The sequence below is a fragment of the Ixodes scapularis genome, unplaced genomic scaffold, assembly GCF_016920785.2.
Source record: "Ixodes scapularis isolate PalLabHiFi unplaced genomic scaffold, ASM1692078v2 PGA_scaffold4__175_contigs__length_147842914, whole genome shotgun sequence".
Classification (NCBI taxonomy): domain Eukaryota; kingdom Metazoa; phylum Arthropoda; class Arachnida; order Ixodida; family Ixodidae; genus Ixodes; species Ixodes scapularis.
Window position 1 is genome coordinate 100,649,308 of NW_024609879.1, and position 20,059 is coordinate 100,669,366.

The 20,059-nt window shown below is 46.5% G+C and overlaps 2 protein-coding genes across 4 annotated transcripts in view; one reads left to right on the forward strand and one right to left on the reverse strand.

The window, feature by feature from the left end:
• Nucleotides 1-20,059, forward strand: part of LOC121837827 (lipase 3-like) — a 213,600-nt gene that overhangs the window by 130,498 nt on the left and 63,043 nt on the right. The window lies entirely within an intron of this gene.
• LOC120845320 (BLOC-1-related complex subunit 5) overlaps nucleotides 8,452-20,059 on the reverse strand; it is a 30,706-nt gene continuing 19,098 nt past the window's right edge. For 2 of the 3 annotated variants that reach the window (XM_040217158.3, XM_040217160.3), the window contains exon 5: nucleotides 8,452-11,596. In XM_040217158.3, coding sequence (XP_040073092.2) covers nucleotides 11,381-11,596 — 216 coding nt within the window. In that variant the 3' untranslated portion in view covers nucleotides 8,452-11,380. The remainder of the gene's footprint in view (nucleotides 11,597-20,059) is intronic. The other variant, XM_042293264.1, reaches the window with a different exon arrangement.

Sequence of the window (20,059 nt, forward strand, 5' to 3'; positions counted from 1 at the left end):
TTTTAGGTCCGACCGTACCCGGTCCGTAAAGCCGTGGCCCGAACCCGGCCCGAATAAGCTTTCTAAACTGAATTAAAAAAATGAAAGCCGTTTACAACTCCCTGTAACGCCGAATTAGAGCGCAGCTCTTGAGGAGGAGGAGGGAAGGGTATTGAGGGTCATGTGCTCTCGGGGAAGGGGGGGGGGGGGGGGGGGGTTACGTGACCTGGGGGGGGGGGGGGGGGGGAACGTGACCTCACGGTTACGCCGGCGGCGACGGCGACGCCGCTCAAGCCGGAAACGGGCGCCTAGGAGCTGCGCTCTAAAAATAAATTCCGAAGGCACCTAAGCACCTTTTATGAGTTGTGAATGCGAAAGCATCAAAGTCGTTCTTCCGCTCCCTTAGTTCGTCTGTGGTGCACTGGCGTGGACGGCCACGTTTCCCTACTGCCGAGGTTGCGGCCGTCGACGCGCCGCCGTGTTCCTCGGCGCCAGCCAGCCCCCCCCCCCCCCCCCCCCCCCCCGCCCCCCCCCCCTTCCCGGCAATGCCTGACCACAGCCTCCAAAGCCTGGCAGCTTGCCACGACAAGCGGCCGCCGAAATTGAAAAGGAAGAGCGGCAGCACAACGGATAAGAGGAGAGCCACATGACGGGCGCCCCGCTGCGGCGAGACGCCGAAACATCCCGAGCGATGGAATGTCCGCTCGTGCTCCTCGCGTTTCTCGCGCTACCGCTTCTTTTTTCGTTGGGTTTGAAAACCATGTTTCGGGTCCTCGCCGCTGCAAAAGCTGTGCGCGGACGTCCAATGCTATGTGCAACCAGATCCTCGCACTCCAAATCTGCAACTGGGCACTCTGTGGCTCCGACGTCGAATTGTCAGGCTTTGTGAGTATAGAGGAGGCTATGGCCTGACACAATTGTCAGGAACTCCCGCATCGCCTGTCACTTTTACCAAAGGAGAAAAAAAAAACAAGAAAACAGGCATGGTACGAAGAAGACTTGACACAGTCCCTTTATGAGTAGATCGCTCCACTTGTGTCGATCTTCAAACATCTGCCAATCCAATGCTTCCGTGAATTGTGAAATGGGAGGCGGTGGAGGGATAAATTAGACCCGACTTACTAGAGCAACCAGAGAACTTAGGCAGCTTGGAGACCTACTCCGTGGAAAAAAAGCAACGACATATTACTCATATGAACCACCGTAGAAAAAAGCAACAACATATGACTCATATCAAATGATCAACCATACTCCGCAATATTATAGGAAAGAACGGTATACAAAATTATATATGCATTTTTCTCAATAAAAAGTGCAAAGGAGAACTTGATGTTTGGACTGGAATGGCATATATGTGGCATTATTTTCTTCGCCCTAACTTTAACTATTTGGCAACAAACAATATTTTATGGAAATACGTGGCCGCACAGAGGCCCATATTATCTTGTGTTTCGTGTGTAGAAAACATGTGAGAAGTACGGGAGATTGTTCTGAGAAAATTAAAATTGTAGAGTCCGCTAATAAAACTACTTCCTTCTCCGAAATTCCTTCATATGGCACTTTCACACGGTATTACGGTATAAGGGTTCACGTAGCTGCGTGCGGTTTCTTTAGTAAGGTTATTCGGTCTTGATATTGATGGGCTCGTCCCAGAAGACGAACACTAAAAAAATACCGTTCGCCGCCATATAAAATGCACCTTATTAGCAACCTTGGGTGTCACAAGCCAGAAACAAAATATCAGGTTCGTGCACAAGCTGTACTAGCAGAAATGATCTAGGTCACCAAAGAACCCTTTTGCTGTACTGGCGAATAGCATTGGCAGGAAGATGATTGGCAGAAACGGCACTGCACATGCGGAGAAACTCGTTTTGCGAAAAGTGAAGCATCTGCGCATGCGCGGTTAAACAGCAAAGGCCACCTTATTGGAGTGACGCCAGAAACACATAGTTAGTGCATAGTACAGTATCAGTTTCTTATTTGTAAATAAACAATTAGAAGGCCCGGGTGTCGTCTATTCGGGTTGAGACACCTCTCCAACGTATTACGGTGGGACATTTTCCGGATTATATTCCGCGACCTATACATGCGTAAAATTTTAAATTTTGCGCGGTAATCATATACAAGGTTTCGGTTTTCTATCCTGCATAGATAAAGCCGGCATCTTCAAGTTGTGTTGTGTACTTTTTTTTTTTTTTCTTCTTTTTTTACGAGTAGACAAAGTACTTTGTGCGGACATGCTTCAAGTGTAAGCTACCTAAGGAAAAACTTTTTTTTTTTCAACCGAATTTTGATTTTGAGGACCACTGGCGGCACGTGCAAACTACAGGGCGCGCTTCTTTAGCTATCATCATCATCGTCGTTTGTGACGTCACGGGTAGGACAGTCTGGGACAGACCGCGCAGATCTTGGATCCCTCGGCTCGTGAACTCGCTTCATGCGCTGTTTGGGTAACGCGAGGCAAAGCCTGTCTCACGCGTTGGGTTTATTTGGTGAATTGATACTTGTAGTAAGACATCTTATGAAAGATTGAAACCGCAGCACGCGTAGGCGTGCTAACAAACACTTTTGGCGCGGTGCCGAGGCGCTCGGATGGTGGTGTGCTCTTCTCTACCCCAGAACAAAAAGCTAAACGATGAAAATAGAATATCCAGCGCTTTACCCCACTACAACATCTACCACGGTGAATTTTTTTATTCTGATTCGGACAAAATAAATCTAAGAAAGGAATCTCTCACCACACAGAAGACAGGAAGCGAAATTCGAGAACCTCTCGTGTCTGTAGTAACTTTAACACTTCAGTAAAAGCGATTCCGTGTATCCTGTTGGTTCCAACGTGTTCCGTGAGTGCTGATATCTTATTAGTTCCAAGTTGACTCCTTTTTGAATTGTGTAAACCAGTAAGCAAACATTTCCTCAAAATAACTGGCAGAAAGAAGCGGTGGCTAGCTTCCGAAGTTGTTTCAACCAAATCCCTGCTTATTCACCCGGTCGACACGAAATGTGCGAGACATCCTCGCGATCCAAGTCTTAAATCGAGTAAGTCGGTGGCACTATCGTTTGTATTTTTAATTTTGCGGGCCCAAATGCGCATAATGCGTGATGCGTTTCTCAGCGAGCGATTTTAAATTTGTAAACAATTATCAGTAAAAATTGGATAGAACAAATTAATCAATCGCCTGAATTTGCCGTGCCATCTCCGACAATTTACGAACTTATGAAAATTTCAGATTTTCTTTCGACCAGAGTCCGCGACGTGACAAACTTCTTTGCCACGTATTCATTCGGGAGGAGCTGAGTGTCAGTTGCTGACGAGCATTTGCTTGTCAGCAACTATTGAGTCACACCTGGATAGAAGCGTCAGTATTGGCAAGCTCAATGTAGCTCAAACAAGTGTGCAATGCTTTGCAACATAGCTGTGCGCGCGTGCAAGCCAAGACAGCATGTCGTCATTTACTTTGGCGAATGCAAGATCTTTTTCCCACAGCAACCTCCACAGATCTGAAAAAAAAAGTGAAAGCCGTTTACAACTCCCTGTAACGCCGAATTAGAGCGCAGCTTTTGAGGAGGAGGAGGGAAGGGTGAACTGACCGGGGGGGGGGGTCACGTGACCTTGGGGGGTTACGTGAACTGGGGGTCACGTGACGATGACAATGCCGATGATGTCATCACTGACGTCACTGATGACGTCATCAGTGACGATGCGGATACCGACGACGTCATTAGTGACGTCACTGATGACGTCACCAGTGATGATGACGATGCGGATGTCGGTGACGTCATCAGTGGTGATGACGATGACGATGCGGATGCCAGTGACGACATCAGTGACGTCACTGATGACGTCATCAGTGATGATGACGATGCGGATGTCGGTAACGTCATCAGTGACGTCACTGATGACGCCATCAGCGATGATGACGATGCGGATGCCGGTGACGTCACTGATGACGTCATCAGTGATGCTGACGATGCCGGTGACGTCATTAGTGGCGACGACGTCATCGGGGGTCACGTGTCCTCGGGGAGGGGGTCACGTGAGCTCAGGGGAGTCACGTGACCTCCGGGGTCACGTCCCCCCCCCCCCCCCCCAGGTCACGTGACCCCGGGGGGGGGGGGGGGGGGGGCTCGCGCGGTGCATTATGGGACATTTCCCATAATGCACAGCGCGGTTATGCCGACGCCGACGCCGCTCAAGCCGAAAACGGGCGCCTAAGAGCTGCGCTCTAAAAAAAAAAGTATCAGAGAGGTTGTGAATAGCCCTGACGCACGCCGCGCAAGCAGTAATGTGAAGCTCCAGGCTTGTTTTTGAACATTTCAAATTTCTTTAAATATAAAAAGCAACTTCGAGGCGCTGTTATTAATCAGAAAGATCACAAAAAAAAAAACAAAAAAAACATACACGTTTCTTTAAGAAATAAACCGTTTTTAATCGGCAGTTATGCGAACTAACATAGCCACTCCGGGCTTTGACACAGCGCGTCGTCTGCTCGCGTCATACCAGCTCCGTCACAGGAAGGCGCCCGCGAGGTGGCGCCACCAAAAGAAGTGTGGTTTTAGGGAGGCTCAAGTGAGGGTGGGTGCAACTGCTAGATCGGCGATCACGGGACATGGACGCCATTTAATTGCTAAATTTTGCTGGGAGTCTATGGGGCAAAGGGTCGTTTTCTTTCCTAACTCGGGTCATAAAAGCCCATTAAGGTGCTTGAATAATTTACACAAGGTACAAATGATTACTTTTCCATAGCCACCAGTTTTGTTGCGATAGGTTAAGTATTTTTTTAACGCGAAAAATGGTAAATTCCGCCATCTTGGACGTTGCTGCTTGTCTGGCAACTTTGCTTTCTCCGCTCGACGTTTGCAATTCTCGGAGCGAGAAGGAAGCGAGAGAGGCTGCGCCAAGGCGCTCGTTGCTTGCAATGGGAGGCGAGAGGGGGAAAGGCGCATGGAGCAACCGAGTTGCAACAGAGCGGGCGCCTGCTCTCGTGCAGGCAACACTGGCGCATATCCTTTCTCAAATCCTCTCCCTCTGGCGCCGCCATTAAATTGCAAACGCTCTCCAGGTTTTGAGTTGCGCCCACCCTCACTACAGCCTCCCTATGTGGTTTACGTGAAAAAAGCAAGGAAGGACACCTAGCACGCACCAGGGAAGAACTCGGGGTTAACCCAGAAAGACAAGGAGCGTCGTGACGAAGCACTCTTGGCGCTCTTTGATTCGCTCTATCGGATCGCACCGTAAGCTGCGGTCGGACTGAATGGCAAGGGAACGTTTTACTCCTGCACGAAACAGCATGTAAGCGAGAGACGGAAACATGGGAAACAAAACAATTAGCCGTGACAAGCTGCATCTCATCAAGAGGTGCGGAAAGTCTGTAAGCAGAGTCGGGCATGCTGGGGATGTTTTATCAAGCTGATTGTTTGTCTGCCGTTTATGCGCGCTGTTTTTTATTATTTTTTTTTTCTATTCATGTTACAGCTGAGAATTTTTTTTGAAGTGCCAAAGACCTTTTTCTGATTTTGTTTAAAAGCGCGCGCCATCTAGAAGCTGCTTCACCGACTACCCGAGTCCGCCATTGCCTTTGCAGGCACCCTGCATCGATAGGACACGAGAGTTACGTCGGCGTTCGACGTGACCTCGGCTGAGCTCGTATCGAGAACGAGCACTGCGTCAGCGGTCGGCGAGGACTCGGAGCCAATCACGCGCCTCGTGCCCAAGAAATGGCAACCGCCGATGTTGCTTTGGGGAGGGAGGGGGGGGGTTTGTTCGGAAGGCCGAGGCGGTTTCTGCTAAATGCTAAGTTTTTTGTTTTGTTTTTTAATGCGTTTTGTATGTGCTGAGTTTGCCAAGTACTTTTATTCACCCCTTGTCCCTGCCACACAACCACATGGCGAAATAAATACAAATATACCTATCATTTAAAAATCATTTCAGTAAAAAAACAAAACAAAAAAAAAAACATAAGGGGACAATGCTTCATTTCTCTGGAAAGTGTTGCTTGCATAAACTCGACAACATTGAAGAGCACACTTTTTTTTTTGCCTCACTGACCGTTGACAGGAAGTCAGTTGTTTGTATTCATACTAGCGGCACCGGACGTTTCCCAATAAATCCGAATCGCAGGTGCTGGATTTACTATTTCCTATGCACTAATTCTTACCTACAAAAAAAAAAAAAAATATTTTGCCGGGAAATGGAAGCCCACTCACTGAGCAACGTGTTTAGGAGTTTCGCCAATATGGACAACTCAGTGTTTGCCCACTGAGTCATTAATGAACTTAAAAATACGGGAGAGAAGCTCCAATCTGGGGAAAGGTAGATCATTTAGGTGAAGCAAACTTTCCCTCACGATGTCCCGTGTGAAGCAAACGACGTCAAAAGTTGCAAGAGCGAGAAGTGGCGCTGAATTTAGGCCAGATTTGCCGGCCTACATGCCTAGCAAAGCCGAGAAGCAAGGCAAGAGCCAGTTGTTCTGTACAACGAAAACATTCTTCTTCACGACGCTTGGAATGTGTCCCATTACTGGCATCTTTTACCTTTTGTTTTGGGATGCCTATAGTAATAATAATATTAGGGAATGCTCTTGGGAAACGCCACACAAGTCCCCCTTTGAGAAACGCTAACGTTGACCCTTCACTTTTCTCTTTTGCTTCCTCTATTTTTTGGTGCCTCTTTTTGGCTTCGTTGCAGGGTCAGTGATAGCGTTTCCCAAGGGTCATGCTAACAATCCACCAATGGATATCTTAATTTTTTCCGGCTTCTGTCGCACACTTGCCGCTTTTTGCACCGCTTTTTGCACCGCCTTTCGGCCAGCCCAGCCGGCGCTGCTTCTGCTCCTCAGTCTCGTTTGCCCGCCTTGCACGTTTAGAAGCGGCATCCGCTGCCTGACGCTGCTGACCGGTTTCCTGCGCGCGCATTGGCTTCTGCCTCATGACATCGCCTCCCTGAGCATAGCCTTCAACGTGCATTGCTCTCCTCCTCTCTATGCGGCGCGCTTCCCTTTCCACTTTTTGTCCGCAGGTGGTGGACGCCGCCTGCTTTTCCATGTCATTTGGCTGCTAATGTGAACGCATTATAATAATATTATTAATAGTCATAATATTAATAATGACTTCAAGTCAGACCTTAGTCACTGACAAGGTGAGAAGGGCCGCGAGCAGCTTCAGTAGTCCCGCCTCCAGCGCCAGATTCCTACCTTCAGCAACGCGTCCCAAAGCACCATGAACGCGCACATGCAGCCAAAGCACGGCGGAGGGCATGGAGCACATGCTGGATGTCGGGAACTGGAAAGAAACGCCCAGTCGTCCTCATTCTGTCAGTGGCAGAATCATGCAGTTACAAGTCGGAGCCACTGACAACCCCAACAACAACTTTCATTTCTTTTTGTTGAAAACAATTAGAAATGATCACTAGGCATCATCCTAAAATTGTAGAGCTTGGGAAAGGCATATTTGCAGGAAAAAAAGGAAAGGAAAAAGCACAGTCAGAACTCCCATTTGAATAAATGACGTCAATTATGAAATGGTGCACTCCTTACCTTTCACAGGACTTCAAACCGGATGTGTCTTTTACCTTTCTCTCGCTCTCATCCATTACGGAAATCACGAGCGCATGTGCCAGCAAACTAGACAATCACTCACATATTTCAAGAAGTGTTGCAACATGTCCTTTCTCCACATGCAGACAACCAGCTTTATAGCCAAAGGGTGTTCAAGGGTCGAAACACCCCCCGAAATTTCAAAGTTTCCCACATTCCCCCTTCTGTTGTCAGTTCTTGCGTGTGTGTGTGTGTTTCGTCATTTTGTCAAGGCAATAAAAATCATACGAGTTTCTTTTTCTGTTCAACAACCCATTACGGCAAGGGGCCGGGCCCACAACATTCCAAAGCAAAACGAAGATGATGACACTGTCCGTGGACTGCGCGAGTTTCGCGAGAGCTCCAGCTCTCCGAAGAGCTCTCGCCAAACTCGGCCATGTAACCAAAGCCTTTCTCCAGGCTCGCAGGTGTGAATGGCTCAGCTCCCGACGTCACAAAAGCCACGAAACCCTGGCCTCGCCTCTGAGAATGCAGGCGGCTTGACTAAAGTCCCTCTACCCTTTGAGGCTCAAGGACTCAACGACAATCTCAGGGCAGCAAACCCTACAATGAAAACAGGACAATAAAATCACAAACAGCTTAGTGTCTTTTTTTTCTTCTTGTTTTCGTCCTGTCTTCCCTTTTTTTAGAGTTTACTAGCCTGCACTCCTTTATTTTCAGTAATACACCAACCAAAATGTAAAAAAAAACAAAAAAACAACCCCTTCATAAAAAAAAAAAAAGAAGTGAGAGAGAAAAGTGGCAGCATATGCATCATGGAAGCAACTTTGGAATGCTCATTGTCACTTGGTTTCAAAGCGTACCAAGTTTACTTCTTTAATTGCTGCAGTGGGTAATGTTTATAATCTCCCGCTCAGCACATGAGTCGTGAAAGTGATAAGTTCAATAGCCAAGCAGTCGCTTGACGCTTTATTCAAGAATGATTATTGACCTACAACTTTAAGCGTGTCATCAAGGTTTCCAACAGAGTCGGCACACTCACGTCTGGTAGCATCGTCCTTTCTAGGCAAGAGCGATGTGGCCAACGACGTCGATCCCTATGTCGCAAGCCTCAACTTCGAGCGAATCTCCAGCCTGTGCGGAGCATCGTTTCGTTAAATAAACTGCATGGAGAAGTTCTGGTTCAGACAGAGGTGTGGAATGACCGCACTGCTTAGCGCGTCTCAGTGGTACAGGCTGCTTGTCTTTCCCCGGAGGCATTGTATCCTAATGTAAATGCCCTGCTGCAAATCCTGGCCACCATGCCCGTTACCACTGCTAAAACGGAACGTTCGTTCTCGAGACTGCGAAGACTCAAATCACACCTGAGAGCTTCAACGTCCCAGCATGACTTTTGCTAGGGGTTGCACTTCTGAACATTCACCGGAACATACAAATCAGCCCCGAAAGTGTCCTCTCGCTTCTTTTTATCAACCAACGTCGACTTCCACTAAATGTTTAGACCTACAAAATGAGAGAAACTCATACTTTTATCTGTCCTTTTATCGTAAAATGACATCGAAGAACAGAAAGAATCCAAAGTATGACTAGCACAATCATTTCTGAAAAATGTGATCCGCACAGGAACAATTAGCGTGACCCTTCATTTGCGCCTTTGCCCCAGTGCGCCTTGCAGTTTTTATGTTTAATCATATTCTAAACTTCACTATTCTCTGGAACTCTTCCGTGGTTTTTTAGTAATTGGATACCCGAGTGTTCTACAAAGAAGTGTACGCACCAGAATATTTTGCAGGCCTGTCTGGACTTTTTTGTTCAAAGCCCAATATTATAATTTATGATTGGGTGTATTCATTGTTCACCATTAAAGTCTCCCCTTTCAAAGATTGAATGAACCAGATGAGGCAAAAAAAGGTTGGACTTTTGTCTTCTAAGAAAAAAAAAAGTAACTAAAATTGTTTGCAAAATTTCTTTTCTTCCCTTTCGGATTTTTTGTTGTTCATTGCCTTTTGAATGGTATGAGCAAAGAAAAACACCCCCTGAGAAAATTTTTTGGCTACGCCACTGCAGACGAATCATTGCTATTCAGTTTGTGTCCAACACGGCATGCGTTTTGACAGCCGAATTCTACGAGAAACCTGTCACAAAGAGCCATCACTAAGGGCTGTGACAGCCCGTAACATCATGACCTAATGCGGCACTACAATGTCATGTAACACACATTTTGCTTCATTTACCAAGTGGCGTAATCCACATTTCGACATGCACCCTAAAGGGCTAGCCTAAGTGTTCATGAACGACAGTGCAAACTTGCAACAGCCTTCGAATCCCTACATTTCCCACAAACCTTTTTAAGTTGAGCTCATGGTTCAGTTTTTATTCATAGGACAACACTAAATGTGATAATCAGTGGTGCATGATGAGAATCCTTGTCATCATGCACTGCAGAAAACCTCATTAATTACTTTCTTTGAGACCGTTCACTAGGGCCGAGTTCATGCAACACATAAACTGATACCAAGTTAGTCAGTTTGGAAACTCTATACATGACTTTATATGGCACATATTCACAAGCAAGAGTGACAACCTTTCAAGTGATTCCAGATTGGAATCGCAAGCACTACAATTTTATAAACACAAGAGCCACTCAAACATTTTTTTTCTCCCAATACTTTATCCTGACCGAAAACAACTGCAAAGCTGAGTAAAGCACACACTATTTTGTTTTTACTTCCTGATCAGATATATTAGTGTAACCCAGTGTGCAAAGAATGCTCTGTGCTTAAAAGGACCATCTGACAGCTGTGTCTAGTTGAGACAAAGGAATATGTGAGAAGACAATAGGAATATTCACAAGCACTTCAATAAGAAAAAAGAAGAGGATATGACTAGAAATGCTTTGCAGTGAATATTAAAAATGTTGTTCAGGGGAAAATGCCTCGACGTAAGATTGCCTTAATTAAGAGACTTTTCACGGCATTTTGGAAGACAGAAGAAAAAGTGGACTACTGTGGACGCTTTAAATTGGAGACACCTATAGTGGATGCCCAGACTGCCTGATATAGAAATATGCTACATCAGTGCTCAGTAAAGGACTGTCCAAACAGGACACTTCAGAAATTGTGAAGTGACACAACTCCATCATAGAAAGTGGAAGTTAAAGTCCGGCAGACCGTTTTCTGTTTGGACACCACCAGGCAAACACCACGACTTTCCTCTTCACCTCCTCCACTTTTTGGTAACCTCAATGCTCATCAGACTTGATGTCACACGCCACCTACCAGTGGTGTGCCTGTTGTCTGTCCATCTCTCCTGCCGCACCCTCGTACCTTTGCCTTTCCTGTTTTCGGGACTCGAACAGCAGCGGAGGCCCTGAGCAATTGACCAACCGGGCGTGTGAGTGGCCGTCCAGACCCACATGATGAGCATGCTCAAGGCCCCTGTGAAGGACACAAGCGAAATTTGACGGAGGGAATAATTCCCAAGGCAAAACAAAATGGACAAAAGAGGACCGCCGCATGGCATATGACGAAGTTGTGTCATCTCACGATTTCTAAAGTATCTTATTTGGACACTTAAGCCTGCCATGCTTCAGTACTAAGTGGCCAGAACAACATATGACGCAGCAACCCTTGCACCATACTTCAGCCCTTCAGTTCTCGCCAAGGTTAGTTCCATGATCTCATGTTCGGACAGGAGTTCAAGTTTAGTCCCATAATATTTATCGTGAGACTAAACTTGAACAACGACCCTTGCAGCCTACACAGAGGCTTCACAGGAGGCATCTCACATTGCGTCCTGTACAACAGCAGTTGTCAGCAAACCATCTTCAGCCACAGCGTACCGTCTTCAGCCACAGCGTACCGTCTTCAGCCAGTCACCATGATGAAGGGTTCGAGTTGTTCGTCGGGCGGAAGCAGCTTGTTCAGCGTGTCCAGCTGCTCTATCGTCTTCGTCAGCAGCGTTTGGGAAGTCTGAAGCATCCCGGACAGCTCGTGGACTCTGGATAGCTGCTCCACATACTTGGCAAACTTCTTCTGACGCTCCGTGAGCATGTTGCTCAATGTTGACACGGCATAGTCCATCTGTGATGCAAAAGAAGAAGATATTGTTTAGAAACATGTACTCAGCAAAGGCACAGCTGACAACAGTTGTACCTCACTTCCTTTTAGGGTCAGCATGACCATGAACCCCCAAAGGAAAGCCAATAAGAAAAAAAGCATATTGGATCTTTTAGTCGAGATGGCAATTTTATTAAAAGCTTAAATAATGTAGCATTACCGGATACAGTTTCACTGACTGCGACACTAGGAAATTGCCAAGTGTGACGACAACATCACAAGCCATGTGGTGTCAGCGATGTTAGTGCCTTTGGTGAAGCCTTCTTTGTCGCCCTTAGCACACACACTTTGTAAGTTAAGGCAAGACACTGGTTCTAAAATCGACTTTTTTGTTTATTAATGGATTATAATGAAAAACAGTGTGTATATGTGTTTTGGCTTCCTCTTTTCAAATATTAATTAGTTCTGCAATATCTCAATTACTTTTTGAGTTACAAAGAAAATAATGAAGCCTAATTAGGTCATTTCTTACGACTCATTAAGGAACTTTCTAATACGAATTTTTTTGCATAAGTGATATGGATTTGTAGCTAAAGACCTGTCATGCAAGATGATGCTATTTATATTTTTGTAAAGATAGATCATTGTATAAAACTAGTCTAGTTAGGTCAAGTACACTATTTACAAAGCCTAACGAGGTCACATTATCACTAATAATAAAATTTCGGGCCCATACTGTCATACAAAAATAGCATCACCCTGCAGTTCACTTCTTTCTGAATTCAACAGTATAAAGTTTATAGAAATCCTTGAAGAATAATCTCATGAAAACAACCGTAAGGCTAGGCATGTAGACGAAAAATGCAAAGCTGAGAAAATTGCAGTTGAAGTTTTGACACTCATTGCATAATATTGAGTAAGGGATCACATGCAATAATGTTCAGCAATATGAAGCATAGTTCTATCTGAACAAATTGAGATTAAAAATTCTGCAATCCGTTCACAAGAACCTTTAAAAAATAATATAAAACTGAGAAATAATGTCTGCAGTGTAAAATAAAGTTATAAAAGAATGAGTGGACTCTATAAGGGACAACGGGAGGAGGCACAAAGGCTTGCACGTTCCGAAAGCAGATTTTGTTTGGCCCTGAAAAGGGCCTTTGTTCGTGTAGCACTTGAAAGGGGAGCCCCTCACAGCTGTCCAGGACTGTAGTCCCCAGCTGTTCCAGTTTGGTGTTGCCTGGAGAATCTCTGCTTTGCATTGCTGCTGCTCTGGTGGGCAGTGTTGGCCTTACGCAAACGCAGATTGTCCTTCTCCATGCTTTGAGAGCTTTCATGTCCACTACAATGAACTGTGTCCCAGCATCGCGCGTCTGGCCTCCTGTGGTGACGCCGAGAAGGTCGAATTTGCGCTGGGTCGCCGACTTTTCCGATAGCGCACGCTTGCATTCGTCCGATCATGCGACTCGTTGAAATATTGCTGTGAATCTGAGGCAGACTAGCCTCACAAGGTCATTACTTTGTAAACAAGCTTTTGATTCACAGGCATGTGCGCTTCCATGCCACTTCCACTTCAATGGCGCTCTACGAAGTCCCACAGGAAAAACTTTGGAGGATGCTGGGCAAATTTAGGAATTGCTTTTAGTAAATGATCGCATATGCGGGAGTTCAGTACCAGAGTGTATTAGTGCAGTGCAGCTCAAAAGCACATAGAGCGAAATCTATACCTGAGCAAAACATCTTATTGCTGATTTGGATATTACAAGTTAAATTTCCACCTCCTGCCACATTTCGACTCTTAAATGGGAAGCATGTCTCAACACGTGTGACACTTTCTTCGGATGAAGGCAGTGTGCTGCGAAACAGGTGCCAATTTTTGAATCTATCGAACACAATACCAAATACATTAAAGCTTATTTGCATTTGCTAGCGTGTAAAATATTTCAAATGCTCTGGTGGGAAATGACCGTTTGTCTTCTCATCTGCAAAATGGACGTGTGGAAGCGGCGCAAAGTTTTGACAGACGCAGAAATTGTGGCGTCGCTTCAGCAAGGTAACGACAATGGCTTGGACATGAGTGTAAGCTCAGTGACAGCAAAACCTCAGGGTTCTTCATGAGCGAAGTCTGCGATTTTTTTCCCCCCTGAAACCTACTTGTAAAAATACCCGTCTTCATTAACTACCGTGGATATCAAATGAGTAAAAATAAAAAAACGTCTCCCTTTCTCTGTACTTTAACACAACGAGAAGCAGCATGCTATTCATTTACATTATAAACAAGGTTGAAATGTTAGTCCAAGAATAATTTTCAAGCTTTTTGAGCAAATAAGATCACTCCCCAGGGCATGGTTGCCCCATACTCAGGAATATATCATCTCCCAACTTAAAGGGTTCATATAAAAATGCCTTCTACTAGCATACATTTGTGTGTAATCCATAATGCACGATGAAGAAATCAAGTGGCTTTGTTCAACCTCAGGTAATCTTCCCGTTGAATATTTAATGCCGACTAGCGGCTACGGGGGATTGTGGTTTGTCCCCTAGAAGAAGAAGAGGGCTGATGAGGTTGATAGTACAATTAAAAGAGAACAAGTGAGTGTGCCACACAGTTTTTCGTTGAAGTCGGTTGTCACGCCTTTCGGTAAACAACCTCAACCTCACCCAAGAAGTCGCCAGACTAGGGAAGCACTTCAAAGGTGCAACATATTGGTGCCGAAACCCGGGATTTTGAACATGAGGAATCAACTAAGAATGGCTCGGCAAAAGACGAAGCGGAAGGTTCGATGGAGCCAAAACACGAAGATTATCACCAAGAGTATGACTCCGCTCCGGTCAACCACCATTGACGTCAACATTCTCGAGAAACCTACGGGACAGGCTGATCGACAGCAACAAAGGACTGTGCAAGGTCGACGAAAAGATTGAGCTGCGCACCCACCGATGCCGACTTAGAAATGAAGTATACAGCAGTCACAGATTACAAAGACAGAGTCGTTAGAGCGCTTGGTGAGCTACGCAGCAAGATCGCACGTCAACAAGCAATTACGGCCACAACCGATCCAGCAGCCAACGGAGAGAGATGACCACCCCTCTCGTGCCACTGGAGGGAAGCTCCCCAAACTACAACTCTCATAATATTGAGGGGAGCTCAATCTGTGGCGACCTTTTTGGAAATAATTTGACGCAGCAGTGCATTGCAACAACAGACTCTCTGAAGCACAAAAATTTCAGAACCTGCACTCCATATTGACTGGGCCAGCCGCCGGTGCTATCTCCGAGCTGCAGGCAACAGCAGCGTGCTACAGGAATGCTACTGAAATTCTTTTCCCATGCCCTGGTGACAAGCAGAGCATTCAACGTGAATACCTCAAAAGAATCCGGAACTTACCAACCGCGAAATCATAGCGAGATATTCGAGGTCTTTGAAGTGTCTACGATCACGTCCAGACCAACGTTTGTGGATCTCATTCCTTGGGTGTTTCGAGTGTCATGTACGCCACCATGATGGTGGACATACTTCTGACGAGTATTCCAACTGACATTGTTGTGGAATATCATATATGCAAGAGCTAAGGGAAGCAACTTTGAATTTTTGCAACGAGGAAGGATGCTGGCTCGACGGACGACGGGACACTCTCGAACACCGCACATGAATTGTCAACGGATGCAGGTAGGGAGCTGGCAGAACTCCTACATTTTCTGCAAGCGGAAAATGAGAGCTGGGAACAGTCAGTGCCGCGTGAGCGAAGACCAACGAGCATTATTACCCAGACTCGCAATCGAAGGAAAGACGTTTATTCATGGACAACGCTAGTGCTGCAAACCAGTAAGACAGACAACACACGCTCGTTTTGCAACAAGCGAAATCACTGTATCATCGGTTGTACTTACGAAATCACTGTAGGCGAGAAAAAGAGAAGGTTAGCGCATGAAATAAGATGTTTTCGGTGCACCAAACGAGGTCATTGATAGACAGACTGCCACAACAAAGCGAGATGTTCCGGATGCGTGGGACGACATGCTCTACCAATGAGCAGTCGGGTTTGGCGGACACCGTCACCTGTTCGGAGAGGTCACAAGGAGACCTCCAACATCTTTACAACAGATAGCGCAACGTTGCACAGGTTTTCGAGAGTTCTGCTGCCAACGTTCCGGAGCTGGGCTGTACTGACCGGAGCAATGCTAACAGTAAAATTCTGATAATCCGCCCATTCCACACTAAGCGCCCACCCCGAAACTTTGTAACATCCGAAAAAATATGAGCAGTAGATATATGTAAAATTGATGACCCAACAAGCGCCTATTCACCAAGTTTTTGCATTCATTTCGAAATTTTGAGTGGGCGCTCGCTAAGTATTTTACGGTATATCCGCGGCGTTATCGACGCCGCAAGCCAGAAGACATTTATCAGAGAAGTCTTGGACACAAAGCTGAACCTGAAAGTGGTCAGTCAACGGAGGATGCTACCGAACAGATTTGCTAATGACTGCTCCGACATCTTCGGACAGAAGTATTCATTGGTTAGAATACGACTGAGAAGCCAGAGTATGACGACGGCGTTGTTGTCCCTTTTATTTGTTGGGACACCTTTCAAACACTGATCAAGCACTCTTTCCACAAAACCATCGCGGGTGATCTCGCCAACAAGGTGACATTTCCTTCGAAGCGAGCAAAGGTTGGCGTAAGCTTGTTCATTGTAGCCGATCAGATGTGGAGCTTGCTCACCGGAAAAACACGCAGCTCATCTTCCAACACCGATCTGGTAGCCATATCAACCACCCTAGAAAGGACTTTTCAGGAGCCGACAAACAGAATGCACGACATAACAAGCAGACGAAGTCATGTGTCCTGCTACTGCGAGTTGACCAACAATGCGACCCGGTGCTTATCGAAGACAACAAACAAGCCGGTGTGCGTGTGCTAAGTGGGCCACGCTTTGCCCTCCACGTACACTAACAAGGCACACCCCGAACAAACCAAGTGGCTGCATCGGAGCCTGCAGCGGGAAGCAATCTGCTCGACCGAGGACACAAAGGCACCACTTCAACGGAAGACGACGAGGCGGACGGAGGGTAGTCATGACAGCGCTCCGAACCCCACCGGAATGCGACTATGGAGAAAGTGAGAGCGTATGATCCTCAAAGAATGCAAAGCGCTAACCACAGGTGACGACAGATGCTCGGAACCGAAGATTGGGCACGACGGATCTTGTGGAGAATGCACAAGACACCTGGATTGGGTGAAGCACCGCGGGAGAAAAAAAATGTTTCGCTGTGGACGGCCGCCCGCGAGAGTAGCGCTAGAAAGAGCCGGAATGACCCCAAGGTGACCTCGGTACTGTTGCACTCTGGAAACTTTTTGACGACGCGACTTTATAGTCTCCTCAACTCGCGGGTGGGGGGGATGGTGAATATTTATTGCCCAATAGTTGCTACAGGAGATTGCGGTTCGCCTCTAGAAGAACTGATGGGGTTGATAGCAAGAGCGAAAGCTAACGAGTGAGTCTGCCATGAGTTTTTTTGTTGAAACCGATCGTTCTGTCTATCGGTAAACGACCTTACCATCACCCACGAAATCGCCGGACTAGAGAAGATCTTCAAAGGTGCAACAATGCCGTTCGGAGTGAATGCTTCATATTTGCAATATACATGTTGAAAAAAAAAAGGAAGAGCAAGGCGAGAAATAGAAGTACGAGAATGAAGCATGGCCACTGGACGACTGAAGCAGGCAAGCTTGTATACTTCTTGTAAATAGCTGTAAATAAATTAGTTTGCATTAATTAAGGATATCATCTTCATTTTGCGCAAAACTTTGGTGCAGAAACCCGGGAGTAACAGCTAATTCAAGAGAAACATCGAGGATCCATCTTGGATTCGACGACCGAAGCAACACACTCCGCAAGCCATGGAAAGACTCAAGGGAAAACAAACTGTCATGCGATCTCAGGTGACCAAACTTCTTTCTAAAATCAATTTTTACCTCAAGAGCAACGAGAAAAACGAAAGGAACTTTGGCATTCCAAGCCCAGTTAATCAAAGTGGACAATGCCATCGAGCCACTCGTACCGGATGGAGAGTAGAACAAAACCTCACACAAACAATTAAACATAATGATCGGATTGTCACGTATGTTGAAAAATTCAAGAAGTGAAAGATGTTCAAGCAACGGGATCACAAAGTTCTAATTCTTCACTGATGAATAACAACGGAAATGCGACGATGGCTGCTTGCCGAGTGAAGCTTCTAGAGTTCAAGCTGCTCAAGTTTGGCGGCCAAAACATCTCATGGCAAGAGTCCTGGGAGCAGTTCGAACAAGTGATACACACAAACAACCAAATAACGACACTGCACAAGTTTGGATACCTCAGGTCTGCTGTGAAAGGCAAGGCGGCAATTGACATCAAAGGTTTGCCTCCCACATCGCGGTGCTACAAGGACACTGTGATTCTGTTGAAAAAGCGATTCGGAACGAGAACTTCTTGGTCCAGACGCGCATGCGGAAGCTCCTGGATCTACACGTGGTGAGAGAACATCAACGAAGTCCGGAGTCTCTGTAAGCACTCCAGACCAGATGTCCTGCTCCAGACCGTAACAATCTGGTGTGCAGGAGAAAACAATGGGACATTTGTCCGAGCTCTTTCCGACGGCGGGGGCAAACATTCGTTTGTTACTAAGAATGTTTCCGAACGACCCAAATGCAAACTCTTGGGACATGAGATGCTGACAGGTGTGTTCGGCGGACGAGTATTCAGCAGGGTGCTCGTCTACTTAGCGGCCCAAGACGACAGGATCTACCAGCTCGCAGATCCTCAAACGGAAGTGATATGCGATCAGAAGATACCAATCCCAGAACCCAGCATGAAGAAATTACTTGGGCAACTGAAAATGGCCGACACAACTAACGATGAATAACGAGGCAATATTGATTTTCTCATCGGCTCAGAGCATTACTGGGAAGGGGACAACTCGACAAAACAATGAGTGCTCGACTCCTTCGAAGAGAGCATCAAACGAGTTGGTTCACTATACAGTATAGACCACTTACAACGTAACCGCTTATAGTGCAGGACCGGGTATAACGCGGCTTTTTTAAACCACCGGTTCACCTCCCATAGAACTCCATGTAATTACATACCGCTTAAAATGCAGGCGCGTGAAGGGAAATACCGGTTATAGTGCGGTTTCTGCAACAGCCCGGCGACCGCGCCGATTGACCGGCGCAGCGAGCACGCTTCCCTGTGCGACACTAGATAACGGCGCGAGCCGCAAGCAGCACTCACGGGGCAAGGAGGTTGCTCGAAGAAGCGGGGAGAAGCGAAGAGAGAGGCTTCAGTTGCCATAGCGACGGAGGGAGGCACGCACATGTCGTTCACGTGCGTGCGTCCCTCCGCTGCATTGGAAACAACCGCAACGACAGACCGATCGCAGATCGAGGAGAAGTGTTCGCGCGCGTTGCATGCCGGTCGCGGCCGGCTGCTTCTATCTGCAAACATGGCGTCGGTTGTGATCGTCGACATAGACGGCGTGGTGGAAGCTCATCGTTCCGCGTAAAAGCGCTATCCTTGACTGTGAATTTTCGTTGTGTGTCGCTATGATAACCCAGCACGTACTAGAAGGGAAGAAGGGAAGATCTACCTACTCGTGCGGCGATGTCGTGGCAGCAATCTCAAGACGGCAGAAACGCCCGTGTCGTCGTGTTTGTTTACTTCGACTACAGTGGTGATTTCTAAGCGTTTGTGTTTTCGAACATCGCCCGGGTTTCTTATTTGGAGCAGTCCATGCCTGTGCTCAAGTTGAAGGCATTACTGGTGCGTACCGTATAAAGGATGCGAATTTTCACGCGTTTTCATCACCGGAGAAAAGTGATTAGGGTTAGCAATCCTGAACGCTCGCAACGTCCGTCCGCAACCCGCGACGCCGTTACAAGACTACGACAGGCAAAAGTCGCTCATGTCTTTTAAAATGTGTGACACACTTGAGAGAGAAGTGTACTAGTCTGGTGAAATAAAGACTTTCCTCAAACTAAGCTTTAATTTTCATCTAACATAAAATAGATTATTTTACAAAGGTAAGTTGTCTGATGGCATGTATTTTGGCCTGAAAAATTGATGTTTTGGTTATAGCGCGGTACCGCTTATAGTGCGGATTTTCGCGACTCCCGCGACATACGTTATATGCGGTCTACACCGTACAAAGTTGCTCTTCCATGGAAGCTAAACGTAAATCTTGACGACAACAGAGAAATAGCAGAAAAACGTCTAGTCTAGCTGACCAATTGTCTTAAAAAAACAAAGTGACCTGCTTCACGCGTACAGCGCTGTCATGAGACAGTACTGCTCAGAATGAGTAACAGAACCGGTAACGGGGAACGACGTTGAACATCAGAAGCCACCAACTGCATGCCACATCAAGCTGTAATTCGAGAGTCAAGCAGTGCAACTAGGCTTCGCGTTGTATTTGACGCTTCATCGCAAAACACAAGTCGAGG